At 42.5% G+C, this 23,492-nt stretch overlaps 1 protein-coding gene across 1 annotated transcript in view; it reads left to right on the forward strand.

The window, feature by feature from the left end:
• Window positions 1-20,722, forward strand: part of spen (spen family transcriptional repressor) — a 38,991-nt gene extending 18,269 nt beyond the window's left edge. Inside the window, exons 4-15 of the mRNA XM_080853958.1 lie at window positions 7,197-7,354; window positions 7,613-7,813; window positions 7,925-8,076; window positions 8,211-8,336; window positions 8,452-8,565; window positions 8,678-8,791; window positions 8,952-9,052; window positions 9,615-17,514; window positions 17,622-17,936; window positions 18,065-18,259; window positions 18,496-18,654; window positions 18,792-20,722. Of these exons, the coding sequence (XP_080710084.1) occupies window positions 7,197-7,354; window positions 7,613-7,813; window positions 7,925-8,076; window positions 8,211-8,336; window positions 8,452-8,565; window positions 8,678-8,791; window positions 8,952-9,052; window positions 9,615-17,514; window positions 17,622-17,936; window positions 18,065-18,259; window positions 18,496-18,654; window positions 18,792-18,923 (9,667 nt within the window). The 3' untranslated portion in view covers window positions 18,924-20,722. The remainder of the gene's footprint in view (window positions 1-7,196; window positions 7,355-7,612; window positions 7,814-7,924; window positions 8,077-8,210; window positions 8,337-8,451; window positions 8,566-8,677; window positions 8,792-8,951; window positions 9,053-9,614; window positions 17,515-17,621; window positions 17,937-18,064; window positions 18,260-18,495; window positions 18,655-18,791) is intronic.
• Window positions 20,723-23,492: the final 2,770 nt, after the last annotated feature.

Raw genomic sequence — 23,492 nt, forward strand, 5'->3', positions numbered from 1 at the left:
GCTGCAGGTGTTGCGAGATTTGAATTGTAGCATATTTGAATTGCAAACATGTAATATCGAGCTACCATTTGTCTGAATAATCAGACAGGCAGCACACATAGGGGTGGCCGATATTTCGAATATACTCCATGTTTCACGGCTTGCTCTGCAATGGGATATAGTAAATGACTATCTTGAACATTGAGTACATGTTGTCATGTCATTTCTTTTAAGCCTCAAGCAGGAGACTTGTGAAGCTCTTCATAAATGCTTCCGCCTCTCAATCTCTCCTATGGCTCCCTCCCTCACTCACACGAAAAAACAAAAAACATATACACACACACACTCCTGGCGAGTATGTCTGATGTATAGTTCTGGACCCCCTGGAACCTGGAGAGAGTGAAAGAACCTGGAGAGAGCGAAAAAATTGAAGTGAACTGCAGTGTCTGCAGATCTGTCCTTGCTTGACATGGGAACACATTAGTTATGCTCGAGCATCTGAAGAGGTGGCACGATGGCTCTCTGGATGATGAAGACATGTCTCATGAAGCTAGTTAGCCAGCTAGAACAGCTGATTGTCTTAGTTGTAATTCCTCCCCTTTGGCAAGTTTAAAATAGATCCACTAATCTATATAAAAATGTTTTTAATGCAACCATGTGTTGGAGTGACTCCTGGATACTGGTGTGATCAGTGGCTGTAAAACGACTGTAAATGTGGTTTACAGTCATTGGGTATGATTGCATGAATCAAAGGGTTAAATTGAGCATTTGTGAAGTGCTTCAGAGAAGATTTCAGAATGCACTATATATAAGTTATGATATTGAAAATATTTGTAATAGGACATTCAAAATTGATGCACTTGGTGCCATGCAATAATTTAGTTTGAATGCTTGTATGGATGTGTGTACGCAATTGTATAGGCTACATTCAATACACTGAACAATACACACTTGATACATTAGTGGATGTGACCAAATATCCTTATAATGCAGAAAAGGACTGTGTTAGTCGTATTGATATTATTTATGTGACGCAGCTTGTCCTCTTAAATCTTTTTTTGTTCTTGTTCTATGTTTATATTTTGTAATTGATATGCTAGAATCAGTGTGTAGAAAATGGATGAAAAGGGATGATTATATGGCTCATATGGTCATAAATTGGTATTGGATCTAAATACTGCAAATCAATTTTTTGACCATGTCAATACATTTTGAACATATTGCGGACATAGCATTATGAGCTTGACATATGCTTCTCCAGGATCCCCACTCCTGCACACGTTCAAAGGGTTTTAAGGGACGATTGGTGTATTGTATTGTATTTATTTATTTATTTATTTATTTTTCTCACTGGCCACCTCTGTAATGTGGGTGTGAGTTCCCCCACCCCCGTCAGATCCAGTTGGAACTGGAATTTTCTAGCCACTGCTGGCTCTCTGCCCACTCCCACAGACCAGCCTCTGTGCGCAGCACTTCCTGGAGAGAGAGTGTGAGAGACGGCGTGTGTGTGTGTGTGTGTGTGTATGTGTGTGAAAAAGAGACAGAGAGAGCGAAAGAGAGGCAGAAGGGTGAGAGCATCGATGTAAACAGTCTTAAATGGATGAGTGTCATGGGAGTTCTCGCGGAGAGATCTCAGTGTATTAAATAGCAGCTTATATTTCTCACTCTCGCCTTTTGTTATCCTCTCTCTGTCTCACACACACTCACACACACAACCCAAGAAATATTTTCTGGTAGAATTTGGCCTTGTTGGGAAAGGAAGGGATGTTCTGTTTTCTGCATTTGATAGGCTAGATTGCTGGAGAGATCCGGAAATATTTTCCTTGCCCTGTGATGAAATTAATGTCAAAGCAACCATCATATCAGCCGGAGCTGTCTGCCATGGCTTTACAAAAACCAGTTATTGTTTTGTCTGTTTTCAGGCAGTTGTCTGTTGCCAAGCAATATTGGAATAACATTTTATTGACTTATTTTATTGAGCGATTAAAAAAGCACCAACCCCTTTTAAAGGCGCAGAAGGCCTGTGTAGTTTTTGTTATTGAAAATTTTAAATAATTCTGATTCACAACAACAGTGGTACTCTGAGGACATTTGGAGGTCAGTATTGCTATGCATTCAAGGAATCTACTTTTTTTTCACTAGTGGACCAAATATCACATCTTAGAACGTCACTAAAAATATCCTTTTAGCAGACATTAGAACGTATGGGTTGGCAAAATTGTTGCTATCCTGGTACCCCAGGGACAAAGAGCAACGTGTGATCCAGGAGAACTGGGACAGTCTAAACATAGCCCAGCAACCCAACATCATAACATGTCAGATAGGCTAATAGGGATAATACAGTGTCTGTAACTTGGGTCTGTGTATAACGTGTTTGTGCCACTGTGCTTATTATGCTTGTTAATTTCATATTGATCTAAGCTCCCATTAATGTTTTGTTTATTTGTTTATTTTTAGCGATGCTCCGATCGATCGGGAACCGATCATGATCGGCAGATATTGGTAAAAATTGCTTGATCTGTGATCGGTGAAAAGCACTGATCAAAAATCCGATCACGTGACGTAAATTAATTGCGCGACTTTTCAACCTGCGTGCGCGGCAAACGGTCACTCAACAGCAGAGCAGAGCTTGGCATGGCAAGCAAAATGAGTTCTCCCATCTGGAATTTTTTTAAGTTTAATTTCTACAAATTGTGCATATAAAATAGGGGGATGTTGCGCTGAACGGATCCCATAGGGATCCGTATGAAAGCTATAATAGCCAATCGTTACAGATTGTCCGGTAAGAACAAATAATGTCAAAGTTCCAATGATGAAAAGAAGAACGGTATTTATTTTCGACACACACACACACTCGCAAGACATGAATTGGTAGGATGAATATGAATGACTGATGACTGTGGTTTCTACAGGAATGAATAATAACAACAAGACATATAGATATGAATCTGAATATATTACGGCTGTAACATGAAGGTGGATCTGTCCCTTTAACTCCGTGCTGCGTTACGGTGAACATTCCATTTGAGCGTTAATAACGGTAACCATTTGAAATAGCGGAATAACTAAATGATCTAAACAATAATAATCATGAAACAGTGAATGATTAAACCCTACATGAACTACTATCTATAGTGTACCTACTGTTGACATGAAACGGACTAACCGCTGGTTGATAGCAGCAGCCTTTATAACACAGTGCGAAATCTGCTAGATTATAGATAAGAACAACATTCCATTTGTTCACTTGCTTTAATGAATAACGGCAGTGAAATGACAATAATCCAACATGTCATGGGCAGCTAGAAGTGCCGGTAAGTTTACATCTAAGTGGAGTCGTTTACTTCCTGTTTCACTAGTTTCACTGTTTCAGAATAAAGGACCCTAGTGCAATATTCCCTAGATTATAGATAAAAGATTACCATTAGCCTACCCTGCCATTCTGTGATCGGCAGTGATCGGCAATCGGCAGATCATGATTTTGGTGATCGGTAATCGGTGATCGGCCCCAAAAATGCTGATCGGAGCATCTCTATTTATTTTGTATAACTTATGATAGGACTTATTTTCTTCCTCATTAGGGGTACTAAACCTTGTAGCTCCGGTGAGGGTGTGTCAAGTGGCTATGAAGGGACTTTGGAGTCATGCAGCTGGCTGTTACAAGAATTCTGTTGTAGCTCATTAGCAAGCTGACCTTCACTAGCCTTCACTAGCACTTACGTTTCCATGAGTGACACTTTGCACCAGGCCTCTGCTGGCCATGTGGGTGCCCTAAGCAGAATTGCTTTGTGGTGTCCTCCTTCCCGACCCCCAAAAAATATGATTATGATATTTATTAAAAATAGTGTGAATGCAAACAACAAAGGCAAATAAATAAATGAGACCTATACCTTGCAGGCTATACAGATATTCTGTTTCCCTTATTTCGTTGAAATTGCGAATAACATATTTTCTCATGCTTACATTCTTTGTTCTAAATAATGGGTTATAATGTTTTTTTTAATGGGTTATGCTGATGTATCCTGTTGTTTAATGGTGTATTGTCAATGTACGACATTTGGGTTAAGCTCATGCAGGTGACTGTTAGAGCACTGCCATACTTAATTTGACCAGTAGTAGTTCAGGATTTTCGTTCTGTTTTTTGCCCTCAAACAGGCAATCACAATAAAATATAGATTCAAATAATAATAGAAACAAACACTCACATAAGCATCTATACACAGTGCACCTGATGGACCAACCTGAGGGACCTGACGGTGGAATAAGGGGTTAAAGGTCTGGGGCCGTATTCACAAAGAATCTAAAAGTAGCTCATAAGTGGCGAATTTAGGAGAAACTCCTAAAAATAATGGGCGTGTCAGTCTTAAATTTAGGACTCCTATTTTTTTTTACAAAGAGCAATTCACAAAGTATTTTATCCCTAAAAGTAGCACCTAAGTCTAAGACAGCTTAAAACTCCTCATGAGGACTCCTAAGTCACTAAGACTTATTCACAAAAAATCGTAAGATGGCTGCAGCCGACTTGGAATTGATAAAAGACATTGCTTAAACTGTGAAGGTATTAATATTGTCGTAGAATTAGCGCAGGATGCAATGACGCCTTTAAACAACGACGTGTCCAAAAGTGAAATGTTTGGAAACATAAAGATAGCCTATTTGGCTTCGCGGAAAACGCAAATGACGACACTGGGAATCATCAGTCAGCCGTTTAATTCATCAAACTATCAACGCACTGTAGACCCCACAACATCCAACAGTTTATCCAGTTGCCTTTGGACAATCGCCTATTAGGCCTACACAAGATCAAAGTAAATTCCATGGCGATCGCAGGAATGTCCAGTGACGGGACACACATTACAATAATTGCCCCATCAAAAGATGAGGACGTTTTCGTCCACCGTGGCCTGGATGTACCGATGACTCGTGCATTTCAACGGAGAGCGGTCTGCAGCAGGTTTTTGAGAACTTACCAGCTGGATGCCGCTGGGTTGACAGTGGCTATTGGTCCTGGGACCAGTAGGCTTTCGCTTAGGCTACGTTTCACATTCGTTTCGCTTTGATCAATTAAGATTGGAGGGCTTGAAGGGCCGTATGTGCTGATATTTGAAGTGGTCAAGGGCTGGAAATATAATAGCCTAACAGTTTGCTGTGTGCTTTAATTATTGCTGCCTTGATTACATGCAATTGCCATATTTTATATTGATCGCTTTCTATTTCTCTTAATGTGCAAAGTGTCATTCCCGTTGGATGCACAAACTTGTCATCATGCGTGTGCATTCTGCTAACTGCACTGTCCATAACTATTTAATATGACTTAATTTGAAGCCAAGGTTATTCTCTTATTTTCAGTTGATATAGTGGGATTGTTAGAGGGACGTCACGAATGAGTTTTTAATGAGAGAGCCTGTCAACAACCAATCACCGTCCTCACCCCTTCTAAACTCGTGCATGAGAATCGACGTCATCCATAGCAACGGTGCTTTTATCTTAAGCTTAGGAGTTTGTATTATCCTTAGTATGAGTAGGTCTCAGAGGCGTTGTGAATCACTTTTAAGAAATTACTCCTACGTAAAATGTTTTAGCGCGAGTTAGGAGCACTCTTAGTGGTAAGATAAAAAGCTTTGTGAATACGGCCCCTGATCTATAATAAGGGGCCTGCCCATTCAGGGCTTTAAAATCAAACAGGAGAACCTTAAAATCAATCCTGAACCGCACTGAAAGCCAGTGGAGAGAGGCCAGGATAGGGCTAATATGGTCCCTCTTCCGGGTTCCCGTCAGGAGCCTGGCAGCAGCGTTCTTGACCAGTTGTAGGCGGGACAGGGACGAATGGCTTATTGCAGTTTACAATTGCAGAACTCTAGCCGGGAGGATATGAAGGCGTGGATGACCTTCTCAAGATCTTATGCTGCGAAGTTGGAAGAAGCTGACTTTAACTACTGCATTGACCTGTTTGTCAAATTTAAAGGCGCAATCGAATATCAAATATATATTGGTTTAATGGGGTAGTAGTCTAAAAAGTGGATTATAACTATCTTTTAAAAATTATTTGTATGTGTTTGTTTGCTGCACTTGTGCCTTAAGCACAGTGCGTGCACCGCGTGTTTGTAGTGGTCGCCCTGACCCTGCATGTTCATCTGCCCCTCCCCCACCCTTGATTTGAATGTAGCACTGTAGTGAACTTGGGGTCAGCCAAACATGCAACATGCCTCATGGCAAGTCAAACCTCATCAAAGCAGTTTTAGAGCAGTGTGCTTTATATTGCAGCACAATGCTACACAGTGAACACTAAACACTAAGAACCATTATTCTAATTGACCTACACTATTGTAGTGTTGTTTGCCTCGTGCCCCTTTTAAAGATGTTGTTGCCTTCAAAGCGGCTAATTTCAAAATAAGAGTAAGAACTCATGTCTTATTGGTTACTAGGATACCTGCTGTATCAACTCTTGTGGCTAACGTAGCTAACCAGCGAGAGAGCTGGAGCAGGGATAAAGCCAGGAGGAATGAATCTGTATCCTGGGGGTTGGATTTCTTTTTAAAGCTTTTCTATTTCTTTGGTGAAGGGTTAGAAATTCAGGGGCAACACATTTGGTGCACTTCAGAGTGGTGTGTGCGGTTTGAATTTGTTTTTACAGTTTTACTTTTGCCTGTAGAACTAGTGCAAAGTAGTTATTTATAGTATAGTAGTAGTAGTGAATTCAACTAAATAGTTTGTAATGAGTGCATGCCCAGCATGGTTTTGTAATGTCTTTGTATATGTTTATAAAAAAACTTTAGAAATGGTGATACAGACATACTGAATGTTCTTAATCGATTCAAACTCTGTTTTAAATGTCTAGGTATATTGCCTTTCCATCTCAGTCGTGCTTCCATACAGGAAGTACACTCATTAGGTTGCAGTTTCTCTGCTCATATATCAAAGGAGCAAAACAAAATACATGTAATACCAGTAAACTTCAGTTTCCTAAATTGTGAATGTATTTTCAAGCAAAAGTATTATGTGTTTTGAAATCACCGATCAGACTGTGAAACACATAGAAGAGCTTGATGTTGTGGTTTTCTTAATGTATACAAGAAGACAATATTTTTTTTTATGCGTAGAAACCCCATTTGATCCCATGTGCTATGTCTAAGACAGCAGTGCCACCATAAGGTTACATCTGGTAGTGCATGTAAGGTCATCTGATTTTTGCTTTCTGTCTGTGTTTTTTCATTCAGTGAGTCCAGCAGCAGTTCTAGCGACGAGTCCCCAGCACGGTCTGTTCAATCAGCTGCAGTCCCAGCCCCCTCTGCAACGCCACTGCCCTGCCTCGACAAGGATGAGCCTCGGAAAAGCTTTGGCATAAAGGTCCAAAATCTTCCTGTTCGCTCAACAGGTGAGATCAGCATTTCACATTATGCTGTACTGCAAAAAGTCTGCACACAAAGTCAGTAGTTTTTGGATTTACCCTGTCCTGCAGCTTAGATTTGTACATTGACAAGTCCTTTTGACATTTTGCTGTACTACCTTTTCTACCTGTACTCAATTGAACTTGAACTTATGCCACCACAGATGTAAAGTCATATGCAATCTTTAATTAGTCTTTAATTGGTGAAATAGGTGTACTTAGTTTGGTATAATATGATTTCTGTAGACACAAGCTTGAAGGATGGTCTATTCCACGAGTTCAAAAAGCACGGGAAAGTCACCTCAGTGCAAATCCATGGGGCGACAGAGGAGCGCTATGGCCTTGTCTTTTTCCGCCAGCAGGAGGACCAAGAAAAGGCTTTCTCTGCATCTAAAGGGAAGCTGTTTTTTGGCATGCAAATTGAGGTCACCGCCTGGAATGGTCCTGGTAAGTTAATGAGTAAAACCCTCTGTTTTGGCCTCTATTTTTGAATGCTTGTATTCATGTTCAGCAACTGATGGAGTGATTCCTCCACCCCCCCCCCCCCCCCATAAACAGAGACTGAAAGCGAGAATGAGTTCAGGCCTCTAGATGAGCGAATAGACGAATTTCACCCAAAAGCTACAAGGACACTGTTCATCGGGAACTTGGAGAAGACATCCAGTTACCACGATCTACTCAACATCTTCCAGCGATTTGGAGAGATAGTGGTATGTTGATGTTAATGTAATCTTAAGGGTGGAAAAGTGAACTAAGAAACCAAAATATTTTTTATATTTTTATTTGTTTTTGTATGTATTGTGTCAATCGCATGTAATTACTTTTGTGTTTTTTTGTTCAACAGGACATTGATATCAAGAAAGTCAATGGTGCACCTCAGTATGCTTTTCTGCAGTACTGTGATATTGCCAGTGTCTGTAAAGCCATAAAGAAGATGGATGGAGAATATCTTGGCAATAACAGATTAAAGGTGAGAGAAATAGAAACATACTGTAGTAAGTGTGACCGCTTGTGTGCTTGACTGCTTCTTGTTAGCTATGGGCTTATTCTTTATGTATTTACTGTGATTTGTCTCTTGCTTGCAGTTGGGCTTTGGGAAAAGTATGCCTACCACATGCGTGTGGTTGGATGGTCTCGCATCCAGCATCACAGAGCAGTACCTCACACGTCACTTTTGTAGATATGGACATGTAGTGAAGGTAAAGCAGTCGTTCTTCCCTACTTCAGTGTCAGATTCAGTTTATGGTTAAAGAGTATGATGAACTACCAAAAAAAGAGAGGCTGCTCTATATCTGGACTTTTTTCTTGCAGGTTGTGTTTGATAGATTAAAAGGGATGGCTCTCATCCTTTACAACAACATTGAATGTGCGCAGGCCGCTGTCAAAGAAACCAAGGGGTGGAAGATTGGGGGCAATAAAATTAAGGTACAAATGAAGTGAAGTTACATAAATATGCATATTGCTACACATGTTGTATAAACTGAAATCTTAACTGTGTACATTGACGGTTTCTCATTAACTGTGATGCTAACGTATAACCGATATTTCAGCTATTGATTGAACTTTGTTTTTTTTATATACATAGGTGGATTTTGCCAATCAGGAAAGTCAAATGGCTTTCACCCATTCAATGCAAGCCTCGGGGCAGGACATTAGAGACTTTTATGACGTTGTACCTGAAAGACGGTGAGTAAAACAGTTTACAGATATTTAAATATGTGTACATGGGTAAATCTATAAAAAGGTGGACATGGACCAAATCAAAAAAGATGTTATAACTACTAGCAAGTTGTACAAGTTGTAGCTTCAGTCACACTATGTTTATGTAGTTACTGGGGGAAAAACAACCATTTTCCTTCATTATTACTCTGTTTATTACTGTGATATGGTCTTTAAATTGTGCTAGATTAGTTTTTTTTACATCCAATAGTTTGAAAACAATTTTGAATCGAAGTTGACTTTAATCTTTGCGTGTTCAGTTTTGTATCAGCCACACTACAAACTTGTACTTCAACACTAGACAAATTGATATTTTTTCCATGTCAAGAAAGGGCTGTGTTATAAGCCATAAGTTTAATAAGCCATACAACTTGAAACTTAATCATAAACATCATGGTAGCTATACAATAATACTTGTCACAAAACAATCCAATTTGTAACGTCAGTCATGACTATTTACCCAAATATGTGTAAAATGTAATGTATTTTCTTAAGTTCTAAAACAACTTGTGATTATTTCTGCTTGCAGAGATGAGCGCAGGCCGCCATATCAAGAGTTCTCTGCTGAGCGGGCATACTATGAAAATGTACGAACACCTGGCACCTACACAGAGGATCCTCGGCGCAAGTATGCTGCTAGAGGCCGGGAACTCTATGCAGAGTGGGATCCCTACCAGACGGACTACTATGAGCCACGCTACTATGAGGACCCCCGTGAATACAGAGATTACCGGGACCCTTATGATCAGGATATACGCAAATACAACTATTTACGAGAACGGGAGAGGGAGAGAGAGCGATTTGAGACAGACCGTGACCATGGCCGCAGGACTATGGAGCACAGCCAAAGCCCATCTCTCCCCCGACGCCCAGCAACCCCCACAGCTTCACCCTCACCCTCTGATCGTCTACCGAGCGATTCTGAACATCCCATATATAGTCGGTCATCAGAGAGAAGTGGCAGCTGCAGTTCTCTTTCACCACCACGTTTCGAAAAGAGGCCGGATTGGTACATTAAAACGGAGAAAGCTGACAAGGAGAAGCCATTATTTGACACTGAACGACTCAGCGTAGTAGAGAAGGAGAAGCGTTCTGTCAGAAAGGAAAAGTCTGACAAAGATCGAAGTGAGAAACAAAAGTTAAGGAAGCTGAAACTGCCTTCTTCTAGTGTGCCATCTTCAGAGACAGACCCTGACCCTGAACCTGACAGGGATGGCAGCCCAGATGGTGGCCCAAGAGCCAAGGGCAGCAGATTTCTTGGTAAAGAGAAAGAGAACAAAGGACGTTTAGATTTACCACCATGTGTAGTGCAGCTAACGCGAGTTAAAGAAAAGGAGGGCAAAGTTCTGGATTCATTCCCTCATGCAGTCACAGAGAAACAAAGACTGAAAGTTTCAACTGACACTGTTAGGTCTCCCCCTCCACCTCCTGTTTCTGCAGCAGAACAGAGGGTTTTCCCCACCCGGATGGAACTTCAAAAGGGAGAAATTCTCAGGCATGTAAAAGTACCCAAAGAGAAGGGCTTGGCAAGTCAGGTTGAATTGGTGGAGAAGGATGGGAAAATAAAAGCTAAAAAATACTTGAAATCTGATCCTGCACTTGAGGGTACCAGTTCCTCTGTAGATGTTGACCGTTTAGCTGCACGAAAGAAACGTTTTGAGGAGGCAACTGTAAAAACTGACAGGCTTAAAAGGATCAGTGAGGAGGAGGAGGAGGAGGAAGGTAGACTTTGCCTGAAGAGGCCAGTTGACGGTGCTCTGTCAAAAGACTCAGAAGGTGATAAGAAACTGCAAGGGAAGGACAGCTATAAGAGAGAGCATCGAAAAGCTAAATTAGAAAGGCTGGTAACTGTTTGTAGTAGTCCTACAGACAGAGAAGAGTCTGAGTGTGCAGCACCTGGTATGGACTCAGGTCTTAGCCTTGATCTACAGTCTCGCCTTGGAGAACCAAATGAAGAGTCAATGGATGCTCTAGATGTCTCTAGTCAGAAGCTGGGAAGTTTTGGTTTGAAAAGTCAGAGTCATCCTAGTATAAGTAGGCCATCCTCTGATGATGGAAGCCAAGATCAAGAACAGTTCAGAGAAAAAGAACACCTGCATATTAGCAACCAAGATTACCCTGTTGAGAAAAGCATAACCGTTCATGATGTCCGACTATCTATGGACATAGACCATTCCCAAAGCTGTAGAAAACAAATGGAACAAAACCGCCAACTTCAGAAGCAGCTGCAAGAGTCTGACAAGTCAGATAAATCTGAAAGCCCTGTTGGTGTTGATTCAGAAGATTTGGAGCGGCGGAGTCTAGTTCATGAAGGGATAAAGCCACCACAGGATGTCAGCAATGTTTCTCCACCCAGCAAGCGTAAAAAACTAGAGACACTTGACTTTGAATTTAATTCAAAACAAGAGCGTAACTACAGAAGCTCTAGATCAGCTAGTGAAGATTCTGACAAGGATTTAACCTCTGTAGCCCCAGCAAGACACTTAATATATGGTGAGGAAGAGGTCAATGCAGATTCTCCACACATGATGTCCAGTAAAGACTCCAAAGACTCCCTTAAAGCAGAGGATAAGGCCAGCACTAGCTTAGATGTTTTGAAATACAGCTTGGACTCTTCCACTGGGAAAATGCTTTCTGCTCAAACAGAGCATTCCAAACCAAGGTCAGGTTCTCAAAGTGCTGAAGAAGAGGTACGCTGGGAGAGCAGAATGAAACAGGACACCCTACGCATGGACATGACTTTCCCAAGTAGCATTGTTAAGCGGGATGGAATCCGTAAAAGACCTGTTCGTGAGCTAGAGCCAGGAGAGGTTCAGTCAGACTCAGACGATGACAGTGATAATAAACATCTCTCACCCAAATCGAACACCTCACTCTCATATTTGCAGAGGGAACGAGAAGACAGACATTTGGATATCAAACTATCTGGCTCACTTGAAAAGAATAAATTTTATGAGTTTGCCCTGGATAAGACTATAACACCAGACACCAAGGCTCTATTGGAACGTGCAAAGTCGCTCTCCAACTCAAGAGAGGACAATTGGTCATTTTTAGGTCATGAGACCCGGTTAACTACTCTCCACAACAGTTCAGACAAGGAGAGGGTTGAGCCAACACCACGACCTATTCCCTCTTGGTATAAAAGAAAGTTTAAACAAGACTCTGAGGGCAAATTAGATGATAAAAAGGAGATGCCCAAGACCGAGGACCATGAACGACAAGAGCTTTTTGTTTCTCGCTTCCTTCGCAGCTCCATATTTGAACAGGATTCACGTCGTTTGCAGCATCTTGAACGCAAAGAACAGGATCTTGAATATGGTGCAGGTAGACATGCGAGCCAATTGAGTGGCACTGAGGGACATATAGGGACTGGAGTTGAAGACGGTACGCAAGAGCCAATTGTGCTTTTTCATAGTCGGTTTTTAGAGTTACAGCAGCAAAAGGGCCGAGATCACAGGGCCCACGAGGAGAGAGCTGGTGTGCCCGACGGAGATGAGGATGACAAGGCAAAAGAAGGGAACCAGGAGCAATTCCCCAAAGTGGAGTCTACACAGGACATTAAACCGTTAAGTCCCATCTCAACTCCGTTATTAGCAGTCCATGCCCCATCAAAGGAGACTTCTCAACTAGATTATAACCTACATGATAAATCTGATGTGTTGTTTTCCATCACAAAGTTGGCAGTCCCTCAGGTAAAGAATGAGGATATGGTAGATGCAGCTGAAATTTCACCTTCCCAATCTAAGCAAATGGAAAAGTATCAGATTCCTTCAACTGTTAGCATTTCAACAGATGACCCTGTATGCAAAGAAGAAGAGGCAAAAGAAGAACCTAAACAGGAACCACTTGAAACTAAAGTAACTCCTGTTAGTGCTTTGACAGTCGAACCTTCCACCTATATTGATGTCAAGCCTCCCACTCCTGGTGCCTCCCTGAGTGTTTTAGAAACAGCAACTGAAGCAGCTGAGGACACACAGACTGCAAAGTTGTCACCCAAACCTGTGGGAATACAAGAGGCCCTAAAGGAGGAATCTCAGCCTGAAAAATCACTGCCCTCAGACAGCGATTCACCCAAGAATCTAGATGCACCACTTGAGATGGCAGTGTCAATATCAGATGCTGAGACAGGAGCAGCACCCCCTGCACGGAAACAACCCAAGAGCAAAAAATCTAGGCTCACCCCAGCAGCACCTCCAACCCCTCCTCCCTCCAGCCAGCCTGCAGCAAATGAGAAGCCAGTCACTCGCAAAAGTGAGCGAATTGACAGGGAAAAGTTAAAAAGAGCATCATCTCCAAGAGGAGAAGTTGTAAAGGGCAATGTTGATTCTAAAACTAGAGCAAAATCACCCATTTACTCTACAGATACAGAGCAAGGGTCTGAGTCAGATGGAGTCAGAGGCAGGCGCCGGCGTAATGTGCGCTCTGTTTATGCTTCACTATCTGATGGTGAGGTTGTGCAACAATCCGGAAAAGATTTGGTTGAGTCCCCCCGCTCTACACGAAAGCGTGGTGCTGATAAAGACTCGGTTCAGCAAGATTCTACTCCCACTTCTGGCAAAAGAGGTCGTCCTAAGACTCGTAAAGTGGGAAGAGTTGAAGATGTGTCACCTGTGAAGGAAGACCAGCCTAAAATGTCAGAGGGAGAAGGTACTGAGAGCAAAGAGTCTGGTGGCAGTGACATTTCTAAAGTTGCAGAGGGTTGGCGTTCTCCCAGGACTCAGAAAATGCAGACCTCACCCACCAGGAGTACACAAAGTAGAAAAACAGGCAAGGTTGAAAAAACGCCTGAAAAAGTGGACATCCTGTCTGACAAGTGTGAAGCTGATGAAATTGTAGCCTCAGAATCCCAAACCAAATCAAGTGAAGAGTCCCAAGAATTGACAAGAAAGTTATCAGAGGATGCCAAACAACAAACTAAAATCCAGAAAACTTATAAAGGGAATGAATCTACAGAAACCGCTGAAAAGAAATCTGAAGAAGATGAGGAAGACAAACTGGATGTATCTATTGAGAAACAGAAACCAGTGGAAAAAGGTTGTAAGACAAAACCACCAAGACTGACGCGTGGCTCTAAAACAGGAGGTGAGGACAAGTCACTGAGTCTGAAAAATCTTGTGATTCATTTAAGTGTGGATGATGTAATAGGTGTCCTTCGCTCAGGGGAAGATGAGCCTGAACCATTTCAAGACTCTGTGAAGAAAACAAAACCTGAAATGCCTCAGAAAGAAGACACCACAACACCAAATTACCTTAAGGAGGTGGATGACCTTAGTCCCGATGAAAAAGACGAGGAAACTGATCCTGAGACCCCAATCGACCCTACTGCAGCTCTCCTGGCTCGTCAAATGGAGCTTGAAAGGGCAGTTGAGAATATTTCTAACTTTACTGTAGAAACGCCTCTCCCAGTTTACAAAGAACCACCTGCAGAACCCCCAGCCATCTTACCGCCAGTTCCAGTGGAAGAAGAAAATGAAGTGGAAGAAGAAAAGCCTGCCAATCCTGCCAGTGAAACAGAACTTGCTGCAGCAATTGATTCAATTACTGCTGAGGATATCTCTGCAGATACAGATGGATTCACTGCAACCTCATCCTATCCTATCCAGCTCCCCACACCAGTACCAGTAATCTTGCCAATATCCAGTGGAGCAGGAGAACCTGAGACTCCAGTGGCTTTCAGTAACGTCATGAACACAGACTCAGAAATTGGTATCGTCAAGGATCCCAAGGCATCTGAAGTAATAAACACTGAATCTTCAAACCAGGGAGAATCTCAGCTTGTAGGAACACAAAAGAAAGCAGGAAAAGCCAGACCGAAAACTCCAAAGAAGTCTAGAGGTCGAAAGTCTACTGCATGCAAAAAAGGAGGGGTGGTTGAAGAGCCTGTTTTGGAAGCTGAGCCAACAACAGTAAAGCTACCAGAGTCGATTCCTGAAGACATGAAAATTGTTAACCCAAAGGCAGTTACTACAGCAGCAACAGTACCAGCTGTTGTCACTGCAGCAGCTGCCTGTAAACATGATGTTAAATCAACAGTAATTCTTGACACCCCAAAAGAGGCTGAACAACCTGCTGTAGAGCAACCTGAGCCACAAGAATCGGCTTTTCATTCAGGCAGTAGTAGTCCTGCACATTTTAAGTTACAGCCACCACCCACTGACCCCATTGCCCCTGCTCTCACCCCATCTCCAACCCGATTGAATGTACCACCTGTACGGCCTGCCAAAATGGCAATCTCACCACCAACTTGGATGAACAGATCTGAGGGGGCCTCAGCTTTATCCACACCTACCCCACAAGTAATGGCAACACCACCCACAGCACCTGTTCCAGGTCTTGGAAGTGTATCAGGGAACCCACCCTTACCCCCTGATACTAAGGCATCTGACATTGATCCAAACTCTAGCACTTTACGCAAGATCCTAATGGAGCCTAAATACGTATCAGCTTCAAACAGTACCTCTGTCCCTACCATGGTTCTCACGACTACATTAGTGGAACCTCGTGTGTCTGAGAATGAGAATTCATCAGACCCCTTACCAGTGAAATCCTTTATTTCGGAAGATAGGCCAGCGCCACATACACCACATGCCATGCTACCGCACCCCGCCCCATCTCAACCCCAAGAGAATCAGCACATTTTCAGTGAGAAGGTGGTGAATTCAGTGATTTCTTCTGCTACCTCAGTTATTAGTCGGATTACCCCCTTTGATTCTGATGAGACTCCTCATATCTCTCTCAGTAACCGCAGTGCTGGAATGTCATTGCCCAAGCAGAAGTACAGAGCTAGTATGAATGAAAATAATTTACCACGTTACTCTGGATTGACCGTAGCAGAAGAGGGAAGCAGTGTAGGTCGGCCAGTAGTAGATAACCCCATTTACAATGCAGGCCCAAACCCTGGATTAAGAGTGAATACTTCAGAGGGTGTGGTGGTGTTGAGCTACTCAGGACAAAAGACTGAAGGACCTCAACGGATCAGTGCCAAAATTAGCCAGATCCCTCCAGCCAGTGCTGTTGACATTGAATTTCAGCAATCAGTATCTAAATCCCAGATTAAACAGGAGTCTCCATCACAACCCTCTACTCCAAAAGGATCCCAGACCCCCACAGGTTATGGACATACGGGGATGTTATTAACTGGCCAGGCATATAATACTCAGCCTGTTATCTCTATTAACCACGGAAGCCCTAGCTCTGAGAAGTCTGAATCATTATACCACAGTGGTTCCCAAGGTGGTCCTGTCAAAATGTACCAGCAGTCAGGTAACAATCCTCAAGTTCTAATGTACAATCAAGTAATGATGCAGCATCATGCGAAGAAAGGGCCCGGAGGAGACTCCATGATCATGAAAGGTGAGGCAAGTAAGCTGATGCAGTCCTCCAACCTGAGTCCAGTCTTGATCTCACACCACTCCTCTTTGTCTGGTAACCCCAGGGTTTCAAGCCCCACAACTCCTACTGACAGATCAGTTCAACACCTTAAGCAAGAACCTCACTCTCCCCGGACATCTGGCCACTCACCTTCACCGTTCCCCAAAGTGTGCCATCCTGGTAGCTCCATCTCTCCTATTGGTACCTCAGTGGTTTTAGGCCCAAATGGCCCCATCTCTCAGTACGTCTCCAGTATGCATCACCAAGAACAGTCTGTTATAATGCCTACTCACAATATTTCCCAGTCAGTACCAATGGGTCATCACTCTCAGGGAGACGTTAGACTCCACACTCCTCCTCTCTCTGGAATAAGCTATGGGATGCGTGCAGAGTCACTGGCGTCTCCTCGGTCTGGGGCTCAGCAGCGGTCCACTACACCTCAGCCAGCAGCAATCAGGGACATAGTATTGCAGTCACACGCAGGTCCTCCTGGATCAGGAACAGGAAGTGGAGCTAATGAGGAAGAATTGAGACACTTTCATCAGGGACTGCGAAGACCTGCTCCCTCCCACCTTCAGCCAGATGTCATGGTGGTCCCAGGTGACTATAGAGGGTTGCATCATGGTGGACTACGGCTAGATCAGTACAATATGGCCTCCAGGGATGTACGAATCCTTATGCACCATCAGTTAAGTGAACACCAATCTGTGGACTTGCATAAGTCTCGTACTCTAGAGGCCTCAATGACCTCCTCCGCACACATCTCTGCTTCTAAAACTCCCCCTTGTAAGGCTGTACCACCGTCAGGAAAGGAACCCCAAAAAGGTCTCGAAGTCAAGATGCCACCATCACCACATACAGAGAGTAGAATTATTGGGCATCCTCCTGTTTCTGTCATGATGTCACCTCAGGGTGTCCAACTTGTGCATCCTGGTGGTGCCACTTCCATGCCAGAGTATTCAGCAATGTACCGGGAGATGCGGGGCTACCATCCTCAGTTTCCTGGTCACCCTTCAATTGGCATGAACCTGGCACCACGCAATATACCCCCTTCTCAGGTAACTCATGTTTTTATATACAACTGTAATGGTATATTATCTTTAAATACTATTTGTTTGCGGTTTGAACACGTTCATTATGTTTTCTCCTCTGTCTTTCCCAACAGGAAGTAGATCATCCACACAGGAACAAAATTTCCCCAGTGCAGGCCTCTGGAGCTATTGCTGAACTCAAAAGTGAAAGCTTGCATCTTCGCCATCCAGCCATGGAGTTGTCACACGTCTCTAGGATTCGCAGAGAGGCTATCTCTCCCTCCTTTGTACCATCTTCTGCAGCGACCCACAAGTCACTTCACAAGGGGCATCAAGCTGTCATCTCCGGCCCTCTTCCACCAACTGCTTTGGGCCCCTCCCAGATGCGACCAGATGTGAAACTTGAACACACAGAGCACCGTTCAGTCGACACGGTGAAGCTTTTAACAGTAAGTGATCACACAGTCACTGACACAGACAGAAAGGGTCTGGGAATAAGTGTCATCGTCCGTTGGAGCTTTTACTATTTTAACCATCATTTTCTTTCTTTCTCTATTTGTTTGTTTGTTTTGAGCAGAAATATCCGATTGTGTGGCAGGGCCTGATTGCTCTGAAAAATGACACTGCTGCTGTCCAGCTGCACTTTGTCTCAGGAAACAACATCCTGGCACAGCGGTCTCTTCCACCAGTGGAGGTCGCTCCAATTCTTCGCATAGCACAGAGGATGCGGCTGGAGGGTGCACAGCTTGAGGGAGTGGCACGAAGGATGACCGTAAGCTTCCTTTTTCATGTTGTGAACTGGCAAGGACACTGTAATGTAAGGCTATGCACTATGCCATATTAAAATGTATGTAATTATCTCATCCAGTTATATACAATAGTGTTACAGATCGTAGCTGTCATAGATGTTAATAAAAAAAAGTGGTTGACAAGTGTGGCAACAAGATACAGTCTGTATTATGAAAGACAAATGTGTTTTAGTAAAAATCCCATCTCCTTTTTCGTCAGGTGGAAGGTGACTATTGTCTTCTGTTGGCTTTACCCTGTGGGAGGGACCAGGAGGATGTCCTTGCTCAGACTCATGCTCTTAAAGGTGGATTCATTACCTACCTGCAAGCCAAGCAAGCTGCTGGCATCATCAATGTTCCCAATCCTGGCTCTAACCAGGTATGTGTACACATGTTTTACCTTGTGAATGAGTAACCTATGTAATGAATACATTGATGTCAGCATGAGTCATAAAAACATATTTTGTTGAACATGTCTGAAATTATTTTCCTTCTTTGTTTCTTTTTTCTTCGTAGCCAGCCTATGTTGTCCAGATTTTCCCACCCTGCGAATTTTCCGAGACCCACTTGTCTCACCTCGCCCCAGATCTTCTTAACAGCGTCTCCAACATCTCTCCTCACCTCATGATTGTGATTTCCTCTGTGTGAGAGCCATCTTCTCCAAAACCACTGGACGTCAACACCATATGGGACAGCCTTTTTTTCTTAAGAGTGAGGACATGAATACGCCTCGCTGCGGGACTGGGTTCACTCTTTCTTGCATCCTGCACTCATTCTCCTTTTCTTTTTTCTTTTTTTTTTTTCACCAGATCCTTAATTCATCCTCTCAACTTTTAGCGTCTATGCATCTCTACGGAGAAAGCTAAGATGGGCGTAACTGGATTTACAATGATCAATTATATGATCATTTATTTTATTTTTCTCATTGATGGACACACAGAGGATTTTCTTTTCTCTTTAAAGCATCAACAAGGGGAGATGAGTTTAAAACTTTTGAGAGGGAAGATTAAACAGTTCCCCCCCCCCCCCTCTCTTTTCACTGATGATGATTGTGATTTTTTTTAGAATTTCTTAAAAGGAAAAATCTGATCAGTCATTGCACTATGTTGGAGAAATCAAATTGAGAATCAAGTACTTTTAACTTTGTACAGATTTGATTATGACATGATGCTTTTAAAAAAAAAAAATAACATGCTCCTGTCACCAGCCTTCTCTGCGCAAGAGACAAAACTGAGCTGGTGAGATCTTTTTTTCCTGGGATTTCACCATTTGAAGAAAACGTGAACATACACGACTGACACGTAAATATCAGCTCTCTACAGACTTCTCTGCAACTACTGCTCTGTCTTGCCACCTTAATTCCGTGTCATTTTTTAGATTTTCTTCTCTATGTACCAGGCCCTGGAACTCCACATGGGATTCTGGAGTTGTACAGTTTACACTTGATGCCTCAATGTGGGACTATAAGATATACGTTTTGCTCAACTTTTTTTGTCTCTTCAAGATTGAAGGCGATAAGGGGTGAATGCGAAAATGTGTAAATATTATAAATATTTAAAGACTTACAATGGACAAAAAAGACAAGAAGCTGGGAGACCAAGTGGATTACAGCATATCATTGACCACAGATGATAAATTATGTCAGGAATGTCCGAAGGGGGACCTGCTTCCCCTTACTTTGTCTTTAGAATAAATCATGTGCCAAAATACCTTTTAAAATAATTCAGATGAATACAAAAAATGGAATAACAAATGGAATTCAAGAATCAAATATTATTTTCATACTTTTTGTATTTGTCACATTGTTGAAATTGTTTCTGTGGACTCTGCCTTGTTTTCAATGATTCTTATTGTTTCCCTCTTGTTTTGTCCCCCCTAATCCTTCTACTGGAATCTAGTTCACTTTCACTCAAAGACATGATGTGGTGGTGGTGGTGGTGTTGGTGATGTTCTTTTGAGGCCACTCCCTTGACTGTTTTTTCTCTGTTTCCCTGTTTTTTCTGCCTCTATCTCTTTGACAACACGTCTGACTAAGAAATCTGGTGTAATTAGCTGTGCCATGTGGTCAGATCGGTCTGAATGAAATGTTAACACATGAAAATGTTGTCTCTAATTGAAAAAGACTTTTGGGAATGTTCTCCCTCTTATACTTGTCTGTCCACTGTCTCCCGAGCCAAGATGTAAATAGTCATTAATTTTATCTTTGAACATGTTTATTTGCGCTCAGATTTTGTCTCATTTCAGGGTCCTCATTTTTGTTTTGTATGACAAAACAAAGCAGTCTGAAGAAGACACAAACAGGTGGAAACCGATGCAGAAAGTAGAACCATGTTCCTCAGTTTTGTGGTGTGAATATTTGTACGACTGCAGGCTGACAGTTCTCATGGTTATGTTGAAGGCACTTATAATTTTTGATACAAATTCAAAAAATACCAAAAGTAAGAAAAGAAAAATCAGAACTGTTAATCTAAAAAAATGTCTTTTGATTTCTCTTTATTTCATCAGTTTGTATTTTTGCTGTTCCTCTATGAGGACATTTTAAAATGTAAAATAAATTTTGTTGGTTAACACTTCTACAGATCATTAAAATGGTAATTTACTTTGTGAACTTTTGCTTGTGGGAGGGACGGAGATTTTCTAATAGTTCCCTGACATGCATCCACAGCCTAAGCGGTAACGTTTCCATGGTTGCACATGCACTCGTTTGGCCACACGATGTCAGCCAAATCTCATTGTGATGAAAAAGTTCCAGGGACAGAATGGATGTGGTAATTTATTTTCCAATGTGTTGACATTATGACTATTGTTAGAAACTTTGACCTTAGGGTAGTTTAACAAAAGCATTTGCATTATCCTCAAACAAAGAATAATGAACAATGACACTGCCCGGCAGTGGATCGCACAGTAACCACAGTTACGCTTTGAAATATAATTCATCTAAACTGTCTTTGCTCAAAAACTAGAAACACACATCCCTATTATTACTGGATTAGTGCTCCTGAAATTCTCATTTGAAACATCTGGGGGGTTTTCTTGTGAAAATCTAGACTTCATCCAACTCTTTCACAGTAAGATCTGCTGCACTTAGATGTGCTTTGAGCTTATGAAATTGAGATACGTCATGTTAGCTCAACATTATATTGTCCCTCACGCCTCAGTCAGGTATGAAGAGACATTCTGGCACTTTGGAGAGTACTGTGGACGAGCACATGTGGTACTTAGATCAATTCTCACTTCCACAGAAATATTAAAGCCCCCTTAATTTGTTAATCTTATGCCTCATAGCCCCCAAGAGAGTTCTTTTTCATCTAGTAATCCCTTCCCAGCACATGCTGTTAAAATGGGATCTCTTCTAGTTCATGAATGCCTCCATGCAAGTGTTGGAAACATCAGCTCGTGGTGAGGAATCCTGAAGACAGCTGTGCTGAAGACAAGGCTGTGGGATGGATCAGTTGGTGGGTAAGCAACTGGTTAGCAGTTGTAGGCCTCATAGATTCAGGAGTGACAAGTCTGGTATTCTGTTTATTTGTCAGTCATTTAGAAAGAAATTCTCAGATTGAAGTTCTTGCATAGCCCAGGACATTGAGTGTAGTTGCATGGGAAACGGCAGAAGTGGTAGGTTTGATGTTTGCTTGTTTCCACAAAGAAGAAACAGAAATATATTCAAACCTCACTTTGGCCCTTTTTGAATAATCTTAAAGCTTAGCACCTCATTCCTCACAGATCAGAGGTCCATAAATGTCTGTGGCGTTTATATGACATCTTTCAATCTTCTCTTTAATGTGTCCTCTGATGATGGCATGTGCGTGTGTTTGAACTGTTAGATACGTACACCAGAGTGTACTTATGTGGCCAAAGTCTTGACGCTCTGGCCACAATTCATTCCGAATCCAAGCCATCCTTCAAAGGTTGGTTTCTGTGGAGATGAGTGGGTGGGCAGATGTGGGGGTTGGCTGTGGGGGTTGGGGCATGGGTCTAGGTCGTACTAAGCCATGTTCAGTTGCTTGGGGTTTCGGGCTGCACGTGTCAGTCTCCACAGTGAATGCGAGGAATCCTCAGACTAGTGTTTTGGTGGTGAAGGCAACGTGATGCGACGTTTTTAAAAATGTTGAAATCAGTGTGTGTGGTGAGTGCAAGTCCAGGACGACTTTTAAATCACCAGATACCCGTCTGAGCCATTCGCAGGCTATTTAGTATCCGGGGATTTATCTCCATCCAAATCTGTGGCTTCCTCTTGAGGTCCATCCAAAAAAACAAAAAAATGTTATTATATTTAAATGGATATCAACGCTCTTGGTGGCCCGGGCAGTGGAGAAAAAGTTAATGCCTCTGTTGCACTCCACAGGCCACCATTTACTGGAAGGTGCTGGAAAGCCAAAGCATCAGCATTTATTGTCACCACTGCAGATCAGTCATGAAATGGAGTTCAAAGAGGGTCAATGAGAGCCCAGGACCTTCCAAAAGGAGACAGATTGGTCCTTACTCTCTCTCTCTGTCTTGCTCTTTCTCTATCTCCCTCTTCCCTTCTGTCTCTTTATTCTCTTGCTCTTCTTTTTATCCCAGCAGGCATGCAAGCAAGAAAAAGAGGTGAAACACATAAGATTTACAATGCCATGACAGGCCAAGAACAGGAATGTTAATTGACACTCCACTCCCAGAAATAGAGGAACGCAGTGGCAGGAAGTGTGAGCGAGGGCGACAGAGAGACCAAAAGGAAGACGGCAAGATAGCCACCCCCCACCCCCACTCCCATTCCCTGCCCTGAAATTACAGGCCTTGTGTTTAGTAAAGAGGCAGAGCTCTCGGTTAAGCGCAGTAGCAGCCAGGGCATGCATTATTATGTGCTCTCGACTCAGAAGGAACAGGCACACCATACAGAAATATTTTATTCATACCCGTGCGAGGGAGGATCTTTGAGTTCCACAATTGGAGCCATATGTGACCCGTCAGGGTTCACCATCAAGGAACAATCAAGACACGTGACCTCTAATGATTATTGACACAGACTTGGCTCTACTTCAATTGTGCCTCTTGTTGTACTAGAGTGACATGACTAATTGTTAGTTAGACAAAAGATTTATCGTTGTGCAAGAATGTTTCAAAATGTTTTGGTTGGGTTTAGATGTTTTTTAATGAGGTTTTCAGTGTAGCTATGCGCGTCCCTTCATTTTCAGAATATCTGATGCTCCATCAAAAATATCTCCTGCAGAGGTTGCT

This window comes from Sprattus sprattus, assembly GCF_963457725.1.
Source record: "Sprattus sprattus genome assembly, chromosome: 16".
NCBI classification, from domain to species: domain Eukaryota; kingdom Metazoa; phylum Chordata; class Actinopteri; order Clupeiformes; family Clupeidae; genus Sprattus; species Sprattus sprattus.